The 17855-nt window shown below is 42.4% G+C and overlaps 1 protein-coding gene across 3 annotated transcripts in view; it reads right to left on the minus strand.

Annotated features, from left to right (window-relative positions):
• DOCK11 (dedicator of cytokinesis 11) overlaps positions 1–17855 on the minus strand; it is a 192875-nt gene that overhangs the window by 85729 nt on the left and 89291 nt on the right. For all 3 annotated transcript variants that reach the window (XM_041000112.1, XM_041000111.1, XM_041000110.1), the window contains exons 17-23: positions 13842–14026; positions 13684–13749; positions 11403–11495; positions 8781–8904; positions 4865–4986; positions 4279–4365; positions 3411–3500 (exon numbers count right to left, since the gene is read on the minus strand). In XM_041000112.1, the coding sequence (XP_040856046.1) occupies positions 3411–3500; positions 4279–4365; positions 4865–4986; positions 8781–8904; positions 11403–11495; positions 13684–13749; positions 13842–14026 (767 nt within the window). The remainder of the gene's footprint in view (positions 1–3410; positions 3501–4278; positions 4366–4864; positions 4987–8780; positions 8905–11402; positions 11496–13683; positions 13750–13841; positions 14027–17855) is intronic.

Raw genomic sequence — 17855 nt, forward strand, 5'->3', positions numbered from 1 at the left:
CTTTCCAGCTATAATCTTTTTTAAAAAATTTTTTTATTGGAAAGTCAGATATACAGAGAGGAGGAGAGACAGAGAGGAAGATCTTCCCTGCTATGATTCTCTCCCAAGCAGCCGCAACGGCAGGAGCTGAGCCAATCTGAAGCCAGGATCCAGGAACTTCTCCCAGGTCTTCCACACGGATGCAGGGTCCCAAGACTTCGGGCCATCCTCCACTGCTTTCCCAGACCGTAGACAGGGAGCTGGAAGGGAAGCATGGCTGCTGGGATTAGAACCAGCGCCTGTATGGGATCTTGGCACGTTCAGGGCAAAGACTTGAACCACTATGCTATCATGCTGGGCCCTCCAGCTATAACCTGAATGTGACTGGCTACTTTCTATTTTGTCAGTGTAAAGGGAACATATTTATATTGTTCATAGCTACAAGTTAAAGAACATAACGATACCTTCCCTTACTTGCTCTCTTCCTGTTTTAATTTTTGCGATCACATTCTTTATTTACTTTATACTCAAAGGCATAACATTCCACTAAATAAAGGGTTTAACAAGTAAAACATAGAAAGATCAGAGTTCAATAGGAATATAGACCAAGGCTATAAATAATCAAATCCAAAGATGTCAATTCCATTCATGTACAAGAAATGTTGGCTATTTCTGAAGTCACACAGTAGTTAACTCACTGCCACTAGAGGGCGAGCATATGTCACAAAAATATCTGAAATTCCACTCTGAAAAATACAAGTCTGAGTAATTTTCTTTCATTTAAAAAAACAGGTATATGAAAATGACATTTTGATCCACTTAAGTCTGCTAACACTTTTAAAAAAACATCCTGGGCCTAGCGTGGTAGCCCAGTGGTTAAAGTCCTTGCCTTTCATGCGCCAGGATCCCATATGGGTGCCGGTTCGTGTCCCGGCTGCTCTACTTCCCATCCAGCTCCCTGCCTGTGGCCTGGGAAAGCAGTCGAGGATGTTTTGCCTTGGGATCCTGCACCTGTATGGGAGACTTAGAAGAGGCTCCTGGCTCCTGGGTTTGGATCGGCACAGCCTCAGCCATTGTGGCCACTTGGGGAATAAATCAGCTGATAGAAGATCTTTCTGTCTCTGTTCTTTGTATATATATGACTTTCCAAAAAGATAAATAAATCTTTTTTTTTAAAGCGTCCTGATTAGAATAAAAAGACAATGCCCCTAACAGGCAAAGTATCCAAATCCACACGCATAACTGATGTCGTCCTAGACGTCATCCAACAAAAGGATCTTAGTGTTAGATGACTATTATGCTTCTTTATGAAAATCAAGAGCAATAGGGCTGAGCATTTATTGCAGTGGCTGAGGTGCCACCTGGGATGCCCACACTCCACATCAAAGTACCAGTTCTGGCTCTTATTTCTGACCCAGCTTTTTGCAATGTTCATCCTGGGAAGTAGCAAGTGATGGTTCAAGGACTTGCGTCCTTGCCAGCCACATGGGAGACCCAGAGACTCCTGAGCATTTGGGGAATGAAGAAACAGATGGGAATTCTCACTGCCTTTCAGATACAATGAAAATAAATACAATTTAAACAAAAATGCAAAAGAACCATAGCTGCTCTCTCCCTTTTCCTGGTCTTCCAATGGAGTAGTTTCTACGTGGCTAAACAGAGTGATACTTCAAAAATCATGTCACAATGTGTCACTCCTTCGTTCAAAGTCTTGCAAAGCTTCTTATCTCACTTGGAATAAATTCAAACTTCTTAATCAGCCCAGCTCCTCAGCTACTGGCCAAGACACTGCATACCTCTGCAGCAGCAGTGCTGGGGATGGTGCTGCTCCTTGCATGTACTAACCCTAACCTTGGCAACGGCTCCCAGCTGTCCCCCCGGAAATCTCTACGCTCCTTTCTTGCCTTCAGGTTTCTGCTCAAATGTCCGTTCTCCAGAGAAACCTCATCTGAGCACTTGAAGCCAGCTTCATTCTTTTTCATGCCTCCTCACACTTCATTCAATGCTACTGTTTTGGTTTTCTTCAGAACCCTTTTTTACTGCCTTACATGACATACGCGTTTATTCCTTTAGGTATTTAATGTGTGTCTCCAAAAGAGAGCAAACTCCCTGACAATGAGAACATGCTTGGCTTTCTCTGCTTACATTTTCCGGCCCTTACAACAGCTGCCCTACAGGAAGTGCTCAAGAAAGAGCTGTGCCATGGATGACTACAACAGGGCACATCTTCCATTCCATTCAAGCCTCGGAACTACCTTGCAAGATAGGTAACCACTGCTATGCCCAAGCAACAGAGAAAGAAAGGAAGACTCTAACAAGTTCAGGAGCTTAGCCAAGGTTCATCACAGAACCAGTACCTGACAGAGCCGAGACAGAACCCCATTCTCTACTTCCAGAGCTCACGCATTTTATTTCATGTCTTACCACCTCTCAGGGAGAAACAAAACATGTTTGTTTCCTAAGACTATCATGCAGTACTGCCATATATCTAAAGGGAAGGTTTGCAGAGGTCTCCTTTACAGCTCCAAGTCCCCACGCGCTTTTCCTAGCTAAGCCACTAAACCCATAATCCAAAGACTAAGTGTGTGACAACAAGCATACAGTCCCAGCACAGTGGGAGTAAACTGACACATGTCAGAAAATATGGGTCTCCTGTCCCCTGTGCAATGTGCTGAAAACACACTTCTTTGCTCTCTTTAGCTAGTCCTTTTGATTGTCTGTGTTTTCGTGGATACAAGAGCCAGTTCCCATTTCATTCCCAGCAAAAGGAATTCACTGCTTCCCTCGCCTTTACTGGGCAGTCAGCAGGAAAAGAAGAGACCTCAAAAACCCATTTATGAAGTGGAAGTAAAACATTTTCATGAGATTAAAAAACACGAGCCTGGTGCGATAGCACAATGGTTAAAGTCCTTGCCTTGCATGTGCCGGGATCCCATATGGGCACTGGCTCTAATCCCGGAGGCCCCGCTTTTCATCCAGCTCCCTGTTTGTGGTCTGTGAAAGCAGTCGAGAACAGCCCTAAGCCTTGGGACCCTGCACCCACGTGGGAGACCCAGAAGAAACTCCTGGCTCCTGGCTTTGGATTGGCTCAGCTCCAGCCATTGCGGCCCTTGGGGAGTGAACCATTAGACGGAAGATCTTCCTCTCTATCTCTCCTCTCTGTATATCTGACTTTCCAATTAAAAAAAAAAATAAATCTTAAAAAAAAAAACCATGATATGAACTTCTGCACCCAAACTTTCGTCCTAACATAGCAAGCAATTGTGCCATGCGCATCTAAACAGTTCCTTGAGGGCAAATGCATACGACAAAGTATTCTCCTGAGTGTAGACAATCAAAAGAATCCATTGGGTTCTGCTTTTCATGTCAAAAGGTGATATCACAGTGCCAGGAAAAATCAACCCTTCACAGAAAGAGACTCTTGCATTTACCTTCAAATATTTAATGAGCTCGCCTGGAACTTGTTTGGATCCTGACTGAATCAGCTGGCAATGATGGAAGAATTTGTGCACATGCAGATCCTGGAACACAGATGGAAACAGCCATATGAGACTGGATTCATTGCCATCACGTGCACGCGCTCTCCTCCTGCGTTTTGCAAAAACCCTGTTATCTGAGATGCCGTTGTCAGACTCAGCAGCTGCAGCTGTCTGTGTTCCCAAGCCTTCTTGAGTACCCCACAACGCAGCAAAACCTGGCTCGGAGGACATGTCCCTACGCACATGTATACCCAAATACCCGAACGTTCATTGAATTCATTTTCTGCCTAGTGTGCTCTATGAAACTGAGGTGATCCTCCACTGTAATGGACAGGAAGAGAGGTCTGAGCTAACAGGTGAAGCGAAGGCAGCCACAGGGCTTTCAACGCTCACTTTCTTAGGGGATGCATCCAACATTCTACAAGGAATTAACGTACACTGATACTGTAGACAGTTAGGGCTCATCAGGAACTGGAATCCTAAGGAATGTGCATTCTGACTCGGTACCCCCAGTTATTACTGTGTGTTCCCGGCTAAGTCACCTAACCTGATGGAATCCCAGCATCTTCATCTACCAAATGGAGATGACAATTTTGATATTCCTCTACAATGAGTAGTGTAGGCTCCCATCAAGCTGCAGGGGACAAAGGGATTTTGTAATTCAAGAACTGTAGAATTGGGAGCTAGGATGATGTTACAGTTAATAGAAAAATCTTACATGCCACTTCTCTAAGGATGTTGAAATCAAATACAGTCCATTTTAAACAGGAATCATACTGTATAGCATGGAAATTGACAAAAGCTAGGTTATACAACTTACCTGAGTATACACAGTAGACTCTAAGTGGCTTCTAATCTTCAACAATGGCTTGGCACCATCTACCCACTTGATATCCACATTTGATTGCTGTGAACAGAAAGTGGAGCTTCTATGACAAAGCAATGGACACATGAACGACCCAACACCTTTCAGAGTGTCAATCTTTACCCAGGAACAAATGTGCCCATTTCACACAAAAGAGATTACTAGAGAAAATAACCCACATCTTAAATAAAAGTATCCTAAGTCATTTTAAATTTTGAATTGTTGCCAGACTAACACTTTGTAAGTTACACTGTAAGTGAATTACTCAAACAAATGAAAAATTTGAAATAGTGCACAAAATTAAAATACATTTTGAAAAAAAAATCACTGTTAGAATCAATGGGGATAAAATAGGTCTGTCACACTGCCAGACATGATAAACATGCATTCTCTCCATATTTTTCTTTATTGTGGACCACAGCTGTACCTCAAACCACATTTTTTGTGCACCGTCATCTTAAATGGACAAACTAGACCAAGAATGTTCTATTTTAAAAATATTTAGACATGATCACATCAACAAACACAAAGATTTTCCTACCCTTCTTGATTCTGGCTCGTTCACGTTCAAGTAGCCTGGGGGAAGATTAGCCGAAACTGGCAGCTGCTGCTCAAGTGTGATGATTCTACCATCCTTCAGTAAAGGCACCCAGGCGAAGCCAACTGCCAAGGCAATTAACAATGACGAGAAACAAACCAGTAAATGGAGCTAGTGCCACAAATGTCTGACAGTTGCAGGGCAGGGCATAGTAATGATGTTTCCAGGGATCTGTACATGGGAGTATAGTGGTGCGGCCTCAGAGGCCTGGGAAATGAACATCATTCTATCTCTTTAACCATGAATATGGCAACAACAGTGCCAGGATCAATGGCTGAATTGGCTAATCATCCACTCACAAGCTCCAGGATCCCATATGGGCACTGGTTCAAGTCCCAGCTGCTCCACTTCCTATCCAGCTCCCTGCCCGTGGCCTGGGAAAACAGTGGACAGCCCAAAGCCTTGAAACCTTGCACCCGTGTAGGAGACCTGGAAGAAGTTCCTGGCTGGGGGCTTGGGATCAGTTCAGCTCTGGCCTTTGCGGCCACTTGGGGAGTAAACCAGCAGACAAACTTTCTCTCTGTCTCTCCTTCTCTCCATAAATCTGATCTGCCTTTCCAACAAAAACAAATAAATCTTAAAAAAAGAAGAAAATAGTAACAGCAGTCTTTTCATCCCAAAGAGTTGAAGGAATAGAGTGAAATAATATGGGAAACAGCTTACAAATGTTAAAAAGTGCCTCAACATCATTATCTTAAAATCTGGGGGAATATTTTGGGAGTAGATTTAGCTTTTAAAAGGTTTAGATCCCTCGTGTTCACTCTTACATGTTCCAAATTCTTATGGTGACCCCTAGGGTAAAGTCACAATTCAAAGTTACACTCCAGGTTTATGCTGGGCAATTGCAGTACTAAGTCTTTGGTTTTCCTGATTATAGACAAGAGAGGTGTAAGAGGAGACCACAGCATGGTGTTTATGACTGGATGCCACCAAGAGATTTTCCCCAATCTGTACATTTGTCAACAATTTTACCCTCCCTTTAAGGGCCTCTTGGCTTCCTATTAGCAAACACATCATGTTTTAGCTAACAATGCCAGAGCCATCTGTGTTGCCCCAGTCGATCAGTGTCAGTGTTTCCATTATAGAGATCGCACTGGGTTTCAAGTGTTTATAAGTCAGCTGTAAAATCGCTTGCTCTGGACTGAGTTTTGGCAAATGACAGGAGCTGTTGGCTGGAGAGTACTTTGTAAAGCCCCTGCTTTCTGATCCTCTCAAGTTCTTGCCGAGGTCCACATGTGCACACGTGTGACTTTATACTGTGAGCGCCGAAGTCAACAAAAATCTGGTTAGAATATTTTTGTTTATGTGTTTCACTTGCCAAATGCTTGCATTCTCTAAAAGAAGCCAAAAGAATGGCTTTCTCTAAGTAGACTAAATGGCTTTTGCAGACTGCGAGACGAAGCTGGAGGGTATTTTTTTTTTTTTAGTAGTACCACTCCAGACAGGGTTTCCCAAAAACAGCTGAGGGAAGGAACAGAAGCACCACAAAACTGCACATCTGACAAGGGACAACAGATCTCCAGCTCAGAAAACAGAAGACATCCTATTGTTATTCTTCGGTTTAAATACAATTTGTATCTGAAACCAATGGTTTTCAGTGTAATTGCCAAGCCTGTGTCTTTATCACAGCTCCAAAACTTTTTCATGATCCCTAAAAGAAACCCCATGGCCCTTAGAAAAGGGGGAAGTTCCCATTTCCCTCTTTCTCCAGCCCTTGGCCATGTATCTACTTCCTGTCTCTGTGGAGTTAGTTAGGCAAAAGTTTTCACACTGCAATTTCATCAGAACAGAGCCAATCATGTCTTTTAGTCAAAACTCATACGGAGCACTTGGAAGCTAGAAGGGGTCAATGTCAAGCAGACCACTGGTTCAAAGGCAGCAAGCACCTCAAGAGAAAGGCAGTTCAAGGTGATGAATGGCATACAACAACCATCTTGTGCAGCATTGAACACCTCATCCACTTTAGTTTAGGATTTGGATAAGAAAGAATAATTTACCTTTGAGGAGGCCACATATGGGTTCCCACTGTTCTGTTGGACTCTGCCTTATTCCTCAGGGTCCCTGCACTAACTGAAATTTCTATGGGCACAGATAACAGGATCAAACTATCCACAAAAAGGACCCCTTCCTCTCAAGATGCTTCACTAGCACCTCAAACTCAGCATCAATCCAAAAACAGGCACTCACACTTTGGCTGCTGACAAACACCCTCTTTCCATTCATTCAGGTTTGAAACCCCAGTGTTGACTGTAAATAGCCTGCACAGACCTTCCTATATACCACAAGTCATCTCAGTACTACTTATAAGACATAATAGAAATGTGATGTAAATAGTGGTTATGCTGAATTGCTTAGGAAATAAATATGGAGAATAAAAGTTAGGTACAGTTACAATTTGGGGTAGCGGGGAGGATATATGTCCCATTCATGGCCAGCAGAATGTGTGGCTGCAGAACCTGTACATGAGAAGAAGGTTGTGTTTCTTCCATGACTGCCCTTTGTTCTATTCCCTGGTCCTGCCATAGAATGACCTGCTTTCCTGGTTGGTCCTTTAAAATGGCCTTTTAACTGCCAGTCTTCCTTCTTTATTAGAGACAGAATCAGATCAGACCCAACCACCCAACCACTGACATTAAAGGCTTTCCACAATCAGATGCCTCCTTTTCTTCCTTCCTTTTTTTTTTTAAGATTTATTTACTTATTTGAAAAGGCAGTGTTATACAGAGAGGAAGATGTAATGAGAGGGAGAGGGTTAGTGCTCCCATCCACTGGTTCACTCCACAAAAGGCCACAATAGCCAGAGGTTAGACCATGCTGAACCCAGGAGCCAGGAATTCTTTGTAGGACTCCCACATTGGTGGCAGGGTCCCAAATACTTAGGCCACCTTCCCCCATTGCCTTCCTGGGCACATCGACAGAGACCTGCATGAAAAGCAGAGCATACAACAAAGTGCCACAATGCTGGCCCCCATTTTCAGCTATTTGAAATGCAACTGGGCAGTATCTAACTTCCCTTCTTCAAATTACAGACTGCTGCTCTCCTTGACCAAAATTTTACATTGATGGGGTTAAAAGTTCTCGAAAATTCTAAGACATTATATGATCAGGGATTCAAACACAGATCTCATTTCCAGTTAGTGTATGATGTACTAGGAGGAAAGAGTCATTCTGTAGGCAATTGCAACACTAAATAGACAGGAAGCCTTGCAGTGTGAACATGGGAAGATCAAGTTATCTAGTAGGTGGAGGGATAAGTCGCTGGAAATCAGGGAGTACTTCCAGGAAGAGAGATGTTAGTGAAGTGTTAAAGAATGACATTTGATAATGTGATGATAGCAAGACTTCAGAGATCCTCAGATGAATGAACCATGAGTACAGGGACTAAGGATTAAGATATGGGCAGCAAGCTGTACTTGGGACATAAACCAACAGATAAAAGATTGTTCTCTCTTCTCTCTCTCTCTATTGCTCTTTCAATAAATAAATTTTGAAAAAAGCTGCAGAGTTGTTTTTAAACTATTATTTTTAAAACGTTAAATTTATTTTAGTTCTGTGAGAAGCAGAAAAAGAGAAATGGAGACAGAGAGTTTCCAGCTGCTGGTTTACGTGTCAAATGCCTGCAACAGCCCTGACCGGGGAGCCAAAACTAAGCACCAAGAATTCCATCAAGGTCTCCCCCATGGGTGCCAGAAGCCCCGTCACTGAAGTCATCACTGCTACTTCAAGGAGATATATCAATCGGTAACCAGAAGCAGGGCTAGCACCTAGATATTCGGATATGAGGCCTGGATACTCCAACAGCTAGCAGCCACTAGGCCAAATGCTCAAACAACGACAGATACTTAAGGCACACTCGTACCTGGTGTTTCAACGGTGTCCTGCTTTTTGGTAGTTCCCTTTGTGTTGATTTCACAACTCACATGATAAAACGTGAAAAGCAAATGATGTTTTTGATGCAGGTGAATGGGAAGCTCAATTTTCATCTGAAACGAGAGCAAACTCCACATGACATTTTTGTTTTTTTATCATCATCAAGCTGGACTGTTAAGACGTTTTATTGCATTTCAGCATAATGTTCCAAGAATGCTTCCTACACACAAACCAGGGGGCCCTGCAGTAGATATCATATCAATACATTCCAAAGGCTTCTCTGGTCATTTTCAGTTTGACAACAGTTATCTCCTGAATTGCGAGGGCTGCTTGATGGCTTTTGCTGAAGAATCCCATGGATTTTTCCCGGATTCAAATTTGCAACAGGAGTCTTCAAAAACATTTTATCAAAACCACAACTCCACAGCCCAGGGACACTGTATAAACCCAATCAGAGCTAACAAATACACATTCTGTTTAAGATGTGTGCTAATTTTGCAAGGATAAAGTTTCTATGTTTTTGCTTTCTTTTACATGAAGAAAAATTAAGTTCTTCAAATTAAAAAAAAACTGTGGCACTATAACATTCACAATTTACATAAATTTCTCTAGAAGAAAATCACGACTTTATATATATATACACATATACACACACATACATATATATATATATAAACCTGAAAAATTTTTACTCAAGACACATCAATTTGATTCAAAATTAAGGCTTATAATGAAGTTTCTGAAGCAATTTTATACTCAGCACTCAGCAGAAAGATTATAATCGATGATTCCCAGAGGTATGTAAAACACAAGTTATACACATTACAAATTTAATTGATCTAATGCATAGGAGTATATCCACATAGCATAGATGAACATCAGTCTCTCTCTTTACACTGTTCTCTATTCCTCCTTCTCTGTCTCCACCCTGCCCCTAGTCAATGAATGGTGAATGATTTAAAAACCTGCTCGTTTTAACCATCTTAAAACCAAGGCAGGTGAGTGACATCACATGATCAAGTTTGCAGTAGTACCCGGTGTTGGCCAGGTGCATGTATTAAATGGCTTGGCGATGACATCTGGCCCAACTGCCACTCACAGGAGGCATGGCTTTTGTGTTAAAACTCATGTGTGTGGTAAGTATATTTCACTATGGCATGTGGCTATTCACAGCATCCAGGCCATCTGGGTATCTAATGCTCTGTTGCACATCAATACGGGCAGGCATCCTCCCCCAGTGGCAACTGTGTGGCATTACTCTCCCCCCTCCCTGCTCCAAGCAAAATCATGGCCATCAGACAGAGAGAGAAGCAAGCAAGATCAGAGGCTTCTATAGATCAGCATGAGTCCCTGGGGGAAGTCACAGTGGCAGTGGGGTGGTTTCAGCTCAGGTCAAGAATGCGGACACGAAGATGGAGCAGTACAAACTGCACAATATCTGGCCTGGGATGTCCATGCCTGTTCCATGGAAATACGCAGGAATCAATAGCAATAAGATAATATGATGTCAAATCTAGGGATAGTATATGTGAATCTTACTCTATGTTACTTACCCATACCTTCTGGAACAAGATCTTGTGATGTAATTCATTAATCAACCAAACATAAGAGGCTGATTGTTTGTAATCACCTGAGACAATGAATGTCCCTTTTATCACTGTTATTGGCACTGCCTATAAATAACGAAGATCTAATCCTCATTGTACCTACATTAGGGCCCTAGGATACAAGCATGAATCCATAATGCAATGACTGACAGCCTCCTTCATGGTTGGGAGATACACTCCAGCAGCAGCATGACGGACTTGGGAAAATTCACGAAAGACACACATTGTGAAACTGGAGGGAAGAACAAAGGGGAGGAGAGGAAACTTGGGGGAGGGGGTAGGGAGAGTCCAGCACCAGCTAAATTGTATCCAAAAGCAAACACAAACAAAAATTAGCAGTCTACAGGTCTGGAAAAGCCAGATGCAGACACACCACAGAAGCTGTGGCACAAACACTGCAAAACATTTTAGAATGTAAAGAAATGTAAAAACAGAAGAGAAGTGGGAAAGGAAGGTGGAGAGAAGGGTTATAGATAGGCTCAGGAAAGCGTGAAATATAGGAGTCCACATATCCTGTGGTAGTTCTTACGCACTCGGACTCTGTTGTCCCAGCTGTGTGGCTGTGTCTCTACAAGTGTTTTATCAGGCAAGGCTGAGCTCTACTACATAAAACCACATGGGCAAAAAAGGTGCAAGAACTGTCAACACCTCTCTTCTGAATGGCTTATTTTAAAGCTGAGGGAACAGAAGCTCAAAAAAATTATAGAGACTTAATTCATGTGCCAGAGCTTGGCAAGGCCAGGCCGCTTGCCACATTCTGGCATCAGTTTCCTTACATTTGCATCCTGAGTCTGAGAAGTCCCTCACATGTGAGAGCGACCTGTCACTGTCATCAAAAGGCACCAAGCAGGCAGGTAGCCGTTGGCTTCGCGGTGACATTCTCTGTTTGCTCTAAATGAAACATTCAGGGATGGCAAGTGCAGATAAGAAGGACGGAAAAGACACAGAGAGAAAATGAGGAGCAAGCATTGGATTTACTACACGTCACATCATGATGCTTTTACCTCATCGTAGAACTCGGGATTTTGGTTATGATGTGAGACAACGGCATAAGCGTTTGTGGTGAAAACAGACCCTGCAGGTTTTCCATAAATACACTGCAAAAGAAGGAAACACAGTCACTGCTCAGAAGGCAGTCTTGGAATGTAACAACATGCAACCACATACACTCAGAAGCATCCGTGAGCACAAGAACACGGCCAAGGCTACCTGGCTTCTCCATCCTAAGTCACAGACACAGGCATGCCAGAGACCACCTTGGACAGCACCTAAGTTGTCTTTCTGGATGATCTGCAGCTTTCAGGCAACTAAAAAAATGCAATTCCCCACTACTGACAGCAAGAAGCTGAAGACCTAATCATTTGGGAGGAAAATTCTCTCCAACCAGGTCTATAAAGCCTCTGTCACATTATCTGTGTTCCTTAGCACGAGGGTACGCCCAGAAGACACACGGAAGTGGGATTAGTGGGTTGTGGTGCAGAAATCAACTGAAATCCATGCACAGATTTTTCACAGTACACATTTTTCTGGAATTTTGAAGACCTAAATATGAGAAGATTTCCCTTAGCCAATCAGCAACATTGGCTGTATGCTCACCGTACAGCAAGCAAGTTGAAAATATTTTTTATTATTGTTATTTCTAGGTTAAAACAGAGTTTTAGCCTAAAGGACTTTAAAAATAAATACCTAGTAAGCTATGGACAAATCTACTGTTATCATACATTGTTAAAATGTGGCACATTTAGAGCCACATTTTAGAACTTGTGGGCTTTCAGGTATGCCATTAAAATCAATGTAAGGCTCTCTGTGGTTCCGTGGAATGCTCCAACTGCATCTGTGATGTGAGTTCTTCACTTCCATGAGCCTAATAAGCCTGAAGATGAATATGAAGCTGGTATGCCAAGGGATGAGCTGCCTCACTCTGATACTTAAAGGCCAACTAAGAAATTGGGATCCTCTATGAGTGCACATCCAGTGCTCCTTAAACACGTTCCTGAAAGCAATTTGCAAGAAGTGCTGAGAGGTAACCTAAGACTCCTTAAGTACACAGAAAGATAATGCATGGAGGACAAGCAGCATTTCTCATTTGCACTAAAGGGAGAACCAGAGAAAATACATCAAAATAGTGGCAATAACTAAGTTCTCTCGGGAAAAAAAAAAAAACCTAAAAACCCAAAACACCCCTCTTTTCAAAGGTAAGTGCTACTGAACAGTGATAGAAGGGGCATTTTAGCCACTTTCCCTAAGTGATTTGGGTATAGGACTAGCCACTCCAGTGGCTTAAGCCTCGGCCTGTTGTGCTGGCATTCCACAAGGGCTCTGGTTCTAGTACCAGCTGCTCCACTTCGCATCCAGCTCCCTGCCTGTGGCCTGGGAAAGCAGTCGAGGACAGTCCAAAGCCTTGGGACCCTGCACCCACATGGGAGACCTGGAAGAGGCTCCTGGCTCTTGGCTTTGGATAGGCTCATGGCTTTGGATCGGCTCAGGTCTGGGCATTGTAGCCACTTGAGGAGTGAACCAGTGGATGGAACATTCTGTCTCTCTGTCTCTCTGTCTCTCTCTCTCTCTTTCAATCTGCCTCTCAAATAAAAATAGATAAATCTTAAAAACACAAATACTAGCCAACCATGCCTTTAACTTAGGCTAGAAGTGGGGAGTCAGGTAAGCACTGTGCAACGGCTGGCTGCTCTTATAAATTTCCTTTCAGGTCTGGTCCATGAGAGAAATAACAAATCAGAAAACCCAGCTAGGGAGAAGGAAAATGTAAAGGCACTGTGATGTGACAGGCATTTAAGGATTGCTGTATCAGGGTAACTGTTAGATTCTACTTTTCACAGATCACAAATCCATGTCTGAAGACAGCATCTGACCAGACAAAGAGGAAAAGTCATATTTCAGATCAAAGCAGTCATGTTGTGCTTCTGTCAGCGCAAAGCCTGTTCAGATTTCAAGGAGAAAGGAGTTCACAGTATCCTGTTGGAACCATTATAAGCTCTCAGGTCATGAGAAAATGATCTAGGGACTGGGAATCAGAGGGCTACAAAATCCAAAATCTCATGTAGAGAAACTTACCCCAGTGTAGACCTAGATCTATTTCTATTTGAACTAACCCTCATAACCCATGTGCAAGAGTAGAGAAGGAAATACTGCTTTTGCCACTTCAATACACTTTTATTTTGATTTTTGAAATATATTAAACTTAGAGCATGAGAACATTAAGTACCCATATGTCCACCTCTACCATCACCAGGCAAAGTGCAATGCTTATTAGGATCATAAACAAACCTTTAGAGCACAGGCATCACTTTCATCTGAATCCCGGAATTCCACGCAGACAGCAATATTCCTCGCCTAAAAGGATTATTTAAAATGAGTCACACTATGGGAAGATCACAAATAATAAATACTCCAGTCTCTGAAAATGTACCATTTTGGCTGTTTACCTTGGCAAATGTCTTCTGGCTATCATATTTTAATTGCAAGGGATATACATACAGATGGTTTTTGTAAATAGTAAACGGATAGCAATATTTTGTCATTTCTGGAACAAACTCTTCAACCTCCACAGCAATATTTTGACAGTTCTTTTCAAAAGGCTTCAGGGGCACATATGAAGATGTGATGCAATCTATAATTGAAAAAACATACAGGAAAAGAGCATACCATTTTAACAACCCTTAACACTCTCTGGCATTTGTAAAATCATAGAAGGATAGTGTTCCCAAAGCATAATTTTAGAGACAGAATTCTCGGTAATTGACCAAAAAAAAAAAGAGCCATACAGCCATTTTAAGAACCCAAAACAACAGGATGAGTAGCCTGGTCCAATTTTAGCGGAACCCTTCACATCAGACGTGGATTGCTTTTCATTCTCAATGTCGAGTCATTTGCCAAATATAACACATCATAATTTTGACAAAGTTAAACTGCAGAGAAATACACTGCAGTTTCCCTCCTGCGGCTGCAATTTAGCTTTCACTGCAAATTTTTATTAGTATCAGGGAAAGAAATAACAGTCAATTTATGCTTCCAATTAGCTCATGGCAGGTCATTTTTTAAAACGTTCACTGGGTGCAGGTGCAAATTTTCACCTAAGAAATAGAAGAAGCCTTTTCAAATAAGATCTTATGATGTGTTACAATCATAAATGCCATATCCCCAAATGTGAAAACACCAAGCTCAGAGAAAGTTTGGCAGCACATGGTACAGAAGTCACCACTTGCAGGAAAGGTTACGCATACACTTCAGGGGGTCTAAGACTGCTCCTCCTTACTGTAGGGCGTGAATGATGGAGAAGGAAGACCCAGGGTGAGCCAGACCTGAGGACACAATAGTTCTGGTTCGGTTTGTTATTCTCTGATTACTAAAGTGGCACATAATTATATTAGGATATCTGCAGATGTAGAGCAAAGGTACACAATAGTGATTAATCATTGTACTACTCAAAGACAACTGCTGGTAACATTTTATTTTCTTTTGATGCTGCTTCCAGGCATATTATATATCGTAATATATAAATTTTTACTATGTGTATATCTTCTATTTCTGACACTTCATCTGATGCCTTATTTCAGAAACTGTAAACCGCAGTTTTTAAAGACTGCACAAAGGTTCATGACACTTATGTGCCATGATCATTGTAATCATGCTGACAGTGTCAAACTCCAGTTGTGTCTAATTTCCTTCCAATATAACTAACACGGCAAAGAACCTTCATATGCATAAACTCCTGTCTGCATGTGAAATGATTGCTTTTCTAAAAATAATATTTATTTTCCTAAACGACAAAGTTAAGAGACAAGAAGGGAGAGACAGAGAAATAGAGAACTTCCAACTACTGGTTCACTCCTTAAGTGGTTGTAATGGCTAGAGCTGGTGGTCTAAAGCCAGAAGTTTTTTCTAGGTGTTAGAAGTGGGTGCAGCGGCCTAAGGATTTATGCCATCCTTCACTGCTTTTCCTGGCTCACTAGCAGAGAATTGGATCAGAGGTGGAATACTCAGGACACAAACTGATGCCAATACGGAATGTTACTGCTGCAAGTGGCAACATAACCTGCTAACACCACAGTGCCAGTTTTCAAACAATTCCTTTAGGGAAAACAATTCCCTGCACTCTTAGACAAAATGTATGCTGGATACCACATTTCTAAGTCTTCAGTGACTTTTCATTGGACTTAAAACAGAATCCAATCCTTTAAAGTATTACCTTGAGTTTTACAACTCCCTATTATGATCTGATTTCTCCTGCTTCGTCTCCTTTCTCCCCTTTTGCTGCAAACAGCACGCTGGAGCTACAATGGCTTCCTTTTCGCTTATAGCAATCCAGTACATTGCCACTGCGAGCCTCTGCAAACTATGTGGTACCCTCAGTCCCGAACGCATAGTCCCCACCAGCACATGCTGGTTCCTGCTGTCTCTTCTGTGTCTGATTGTCAACATTGCCTTTCCCAGTCACTCTTTTGAAAAGCAGCTTGTTTCCATTAGAAACTATAATTAGTCATTTATTTGTTTGCTTGTTTGTTTACTGTCACTCCTTCTAGATCTTACTGCTTAAGTTTAAAGCACCACGGAGCTGGTGTTGTGGTGTAGCAGGTAAAGCTGCCACTTGTGCCACACTGGCATCCCATATGGGTGCTGGTTTCTGTCCTGGCTACTCCACTTTCAAACAAGCTCCCTGCTGATGGCTTGGGAAGGCATTGGAGAATGGTCCAAAGCCTTGGGACCCTGAACCCGTGTGGGAAACCTAGAAGTTCCTGGTTCCCATTCTCAGGCCACTCTAGTTCTGGCCATTACAGCTATTTGGAAAGTGAACAAGCAGATGGAAGAGCTCTGTCTTCATCTCCCCACTACCCGTATACTCTGACTTCCATGTAAAATAAATAGAATATTTTAAAAAGCACCTAGGGTCTATCTGTGACAGGTCATGGTCCCTGGCCAAAACAGTACCGGCCTTAGGTGGCTTCATTTTTTATGATTTATTTATATTTATTAGAAAGTCAGATTTACAGAGAGAAGGAGAGAGAGAGAGAGAGAGAGATCTTCCATCTACCAGTTCACTCTCCAAGTGGCTGCAATGGTGAGAGCTAAGCTAATCCAAAGCCAAGAGACAGGAGTTTCTTTCATGTCTCCCATGTGGGTACAGGGTCCCAAGGCTTTGGGCCATCCTCCACTGTTCTCCCAGGTTACAATCAGGTTGCTGGATGGGAAGTGGAGCAGCTGGGACATGAACCAGCACCCTATGGCATGCCAGAGCATGCAATAATAGGATTTAGCCCCTAGGCCATCACTCCGGGCCAAGGTGGCTTCATTTTAAATGTTTTTTGTAGGAGTGGGCATTTACCCTGGCAGCGAAGACCTGTGTCTCATCAGACTACTTGGATTTCATTCCCAGCTCTGGCCTCTGACTCCAGCTTCCTTTTAATGTACACCTTGGGAGGCAGAACTGACAGCTCAAACAGTTGGGTTCCTGGCATTCACGTAGGATACCTGGATTGAATTTTTACCACCTGTTGTTGGCCTATCCTAGGTCCAGCTACTGTGAGCATTTGGAGAGTAAACCAGGATGGGAGACTTTTGTCTATATGTGTTTGTATATGTCTGCATGCCTCTCAAATAAACAAACAACATTTAAATTATAAAATAAAAATTAATAAATTCACTTTAAACATTTTCTGTAAGGGCCAGTATTCATAGTGTAGTGGTTTAAACCACCATGCACAACACCAGCATCCCATATCAAACCACTGGTTTGAGTACCAGCTGCTTTGCTTCTGATCTAGCTCCCTGCACCAGGGAAGGCGATGTAAGTTGGACCCTGTACTTGGAGTCCTGCCAAACATGGGGGAGACCTGGATGGAATTCCAGGTTCCTGGATTTGGCCTGGCCCAGTCCTGTCCATTGCAGATATTTGGAGAATGAACTAGTGGATGGAAAATCTCTTTCTCTCCCTGTCAATGCCTTTCAAATAAAAAAATTAAAAATTATAAATTATGATACATCAAAAGTATCATGCTTCAATTTGTGTTAGAATTATTCCTGATCTTGACTGTTTTGACATTATGTACTTAGCCATCTCATTTTTAAAATGTTTTTACATTTGTGCATTTTTTGAGAGGCAAAGACCACAAGCTCCCATTTGCTTGTTTATTCCCCCAGGGAACTGAAGCCAGGATCTAGCAGCTTAGTACAGGTCTCCTGTGTGGGTATCAGGAACCCAACTACCTGAGCGTTCACCATGGTCTCCTGAAATCTGTACTGGCAGAAAACAGAACTCAAGAGCAGGAGCTGTGGATTGGCTCTAGGCACTTCAGTATGGTACGCGGGTATCTTAACTACCACAACAAACATCTCTGTCCCTAGCTGCTTCATTTCACTGCTAGCAAATAACCTTCTGTGTCTTCTCTTCATTTTTCTCCTAGACTCTTAGATTCTGATCCTAAGACAACAAAAGAAGATGT

This window comes from Ochotona curzoniae, unplaced genomic scaffold (assembly GCF_017591425.1).
Source record: "Ochotona curzoniae isolate NIBS_2020 unplaced genomic scaffold, NIBS_Ocur_1.0 scaffold_1852, whole genome shotgun sequence".
Taxonomy (NCBI): Eukaryota; Metazoa; Chordata; class Mammalia; order Lagomorpha; family Ochotonidae; genus Ochotona; species Ochotona curzoniae.